Genomic DNA, 3,269 nt, shown 5'->3' on the forward strand with positions numbered 1-3,269 from the left:
CCTGCCCCCCTGCCCCACTTCGTCCGCTGCCCCGTGCTCTCTCGCTGTTTGCGTGGTGTGTCGGTTGAGCAACCGAACCTAACTTAACTTCAGATGGGCCGCCTCGGTCCGCAGCCTCAGACTGGCATTCCAACGCATTCAAATGACGCGGCCGGACGCTAAAGTTTCGTCCGGCCACGGCGGAAGGCCATTAAGAATCTCTGGAATGAATGGACCGCGTTGCCCAGCGCGATAATTAAGAAATATCGAGAGGACTTAAAATTTCAAATCTCACCGCGTGCCCCGAAATTCGAACGGAACGAACTCTCGTTTACGTCCATTCTTTCTTATCCTCTTAAAACCTTATTTTATCGAATCCGTGCAATTTTTTATCCCCCCCCCCTCCCCCTCGAAAATTATTCAAAATGGCCGATTACACATTCAATCAACTCGTAGAGCTTCAATGGCAACGTAATATTTCTCCGCTACGTAACGTCCGACACGTAAAACGGGAACTCGACTTGGCAACATTGGATCATGATACGGGTTATCATTTCCCCGTTATATATACTCGCGCACCAAAGGGTTTAGCTCTCGTCTCAGTAATCTACAGGCCGCAACTACTTCCTGCCGCTTCGCATTCCCACCAATGTCAGTTCCCGTCTCTTTGTCCTTTGCTCTTTTCCAGATTCCTCTTCCCTTCGCCACGTGGGGTCCCATGCGAATTATCACTCCCGTCGGTCCGGCATTCCCGTTGGCGCATCTTCCAAAGTCCCGCCCGTTTATTACATCTCTCCGGTACCAAGAAACTACGAAGCCCTGGCCGTTGCGCGATCTATTTCGAAAATAGCCACGTTGACTCATTGTCAGCGACGATTGTCCGGCGTTTTTATAATTTCATCGGGCCGGCCAAAAAGGTACTTGTGCCACGTGTCACTTTATAAATAAGTTCCAGTACCTGTAATTTCTTAAAGCTCACTTTACCTTATTTATCCTTCGTCGATTCCTCCAGGAACACTTTTTCATCGTTCTTCGGATCGCGCGGTACAATTTTCATCCCGAAACTCTACCTGAAATTAATCGATCCACCAGAGTCACGAGGATCAATCTTGCTGCTTGATTAGTGCCAGCCAGTAGACACTCCTGCAGGATACCTTGTTAACGAGGTAGCTGGATGCTGTCGCCTGCCAGTCGACAGCCGCTGGACCAGTCGGTATACATATATATACACAGGCATAGTCAGTAACAAGCAGCCATACGAGACTCTCGTAAAGGTCGACCAAGTTTCCCAGTTATGAATGAATCTCCTGCACTCTACTCCAGGAGATAATCTCAGCCGACAGGCAGAGTCCACACGTGCCGCGCAAGACGCTCCTCGCTCTTGGTTCGTCGATCTTCGCACGTCGCCAGCCCAAGATTTCGACGAGCATCGATAGTCGCTACGTGGAAACGACAGTCTCGGATAATCGATTGATTCGCGAAATCCCAAAGGCGCCAACGGAAAGGTGTCGCCGGGATTGTGAACGATGCCTAAGTATGCAGTGGAATCGAGCGCAGGAAATTCCAGCCGTAAATACCAAAGACCCGTGCGTCACTCTATGAAATCGTTTCGACTTTGTCATTCTCGGCGCGATCCCAACCGAGTATCGCTAAGGGAATACGGAATCGACCATTCATTCTTTTTTCTTCTTATATTACTATCCACTGATCTACTTTGTCCCCTTTGCCCGCGAACCTCGGAAAAATCTCGGCGAAGACCGAAATTCCTGAGGATCGTCGGACACCAACGTCCGGTCAGGTATTTCGACTAGGAGCGAAAAGATGGTATTCCATCGATCGGCCGTAACGCCGATCGGCATTGAGGAGATCCGGCCGGTTCTCTCTTTGCCGGTCAAGGAAAACCTGGCAAAAAGTATCGACGCTGCCGCTCGCCGCCACTCTCTTCCCTCTTTTTTCTTCTCTCTCTCTCTCTCTCTCTCTCTCTCTCTCTCTCTCTCTCTCTCTCTCTCTCTCCCCATACAATCTTTCCCTTTTTCCTAAGACCCAAAGCTGACTTTCTCATCGTACGGCTCTCCTCGTGTCAGCCATTCCTAGGAAAAATTCACCGAGTGAAGTAAACGCTTTGGGTGTCGTAAGGGGGGCGGCGGGGGGGATGAAGGGGGGTCAGGTTCGCCGATGCCATCGAGTCGCGACCGATTCACGAATAAAGAATCATGAATGAACGTTTAATAGTTCTGCGCTGGTAATTGCCTTAAACTCAGTGCTCTCTCTCTCTCTCTCTCTCTCTCTCTCTCTCTCTCTCTCTCTCTCTCTCTCCCCATACAATCTTTCCCTTTTTCCTAAGACCCAAAGCTGACTTTCTCATCGTACGGCTCTCCTCGTGTCAGCCATTCCTAGGAAAAATTCACCGAGTGAAGTAAACGCTTTGGGTGTCGTAAGGGGGGCGGCGGGGGGGATGAAGGGGGGTCAGGTTCGCCGATGCCATCGAGTCGCGACCGATTCACGAATAAAGAATCATGAATGAACGTTTAATAGTTCTGCGCTGGTAATTGCCTTAAACTCAGTGCTCTCTCTCTCTCTCTCTCTCTCTCTCTCTCTCTCTCTCTCTCTCTCTCTCCCGCGCTCCTCCCTTCCACCCACCCACTCGATCATTTTCTCTCTCTCTCTCTCTCTCTCTCTCACTAGCACGTACACGCTCGCTCGGCCTAGCCACAGAGAAAGGAATGAAAGAAGAGGAGACGATGCGATTGTTGGCAAAGGCGTCGCAGCAGCGTCCCGTGTGTACCCGGCTTTACAGCGTCGCCTGTACGTGTAAACGCTCAAGGAGATCTGGTACCGACAATGAGTCAGACGAAGCTATGCGCACTTTTCCCTGAATCTGGGTCTGTCATTTTTTTCCGACTAAACCGTCCCCGTACTCCGTAGCGCTCTCGCCTTGAGCTCACATGCGCATCGGGCTTATGAATAACCAAAGGATTAAATCAGCCGTCAGGACGCACGCGCCGCGACGTCTATTTTGTCAATGAGGGTAGCACCCATCTATATAGTTCACTCATGAATGACGGGCACGCGCACCTACTCTCGCTCGAGGAGCCATCGGTCAATGGCCTCCGCGTTACTTCCCTCCTATTCCCTCCTATTCCGCTCTATTTTCCCTCTCGCTTTATTCCATCCGACCTCGCGGATTCCACTCGTCGGTCAGACACGGGAACGCAAGCACCCTCCGCTGGTCTTCTCTACCTTGGTCCACGACTGGGTCCCATCGAACCCCTGTACCTCCCCCCCCCCCC

The 3,269-nt window shown here is 51.2% G+C and overlaps 2 protein-coding genes across 3 annotated transcripts in view; both read left to right on the forward strand.

The window, feature by feature from the left end:
* The window catches only part of LOC107264620 (zinc transporter ZIP11), a 19,229-nt gene that overhangs the window by 6,264 nt on the left and 9,696 nt on the right, over nt 1–3,269 (forward strand). The window lies entirely within an intron of this gene.
* LOC112493904 lies at nt 47–1,188 on the forward strand. The gene is made up of 2 exons (XM_025081891.1): nt 47–896; nt 992–1,188. The coding sequence occupies exons 1-2, from the start codon at nt 405–407 to the stop codon at nt 1,097–1,099; spliced, it is 600 nt and encodes a 199-aa protein (XP_024937659.1). The 5' UTR covers nt 47–404; the 3' UTR covers nt 1,100–1,188.

This window comes from Cephus cinctus, unplaced genomic scaffold, assembly GCF_000341935.2.
Source record: "Cephus cinctus unplaced genomic scaffold, Ccin1 Ccin1_scaffold0189, whole genome shotgun sequence".
Taxonomy (NCBI): domain Eukaryota; kingdom Metazoa; phylum Arthropoda; class Insecta; order Hymenoptera; family Cephidae; genus Cephus; species Cephus cinctus.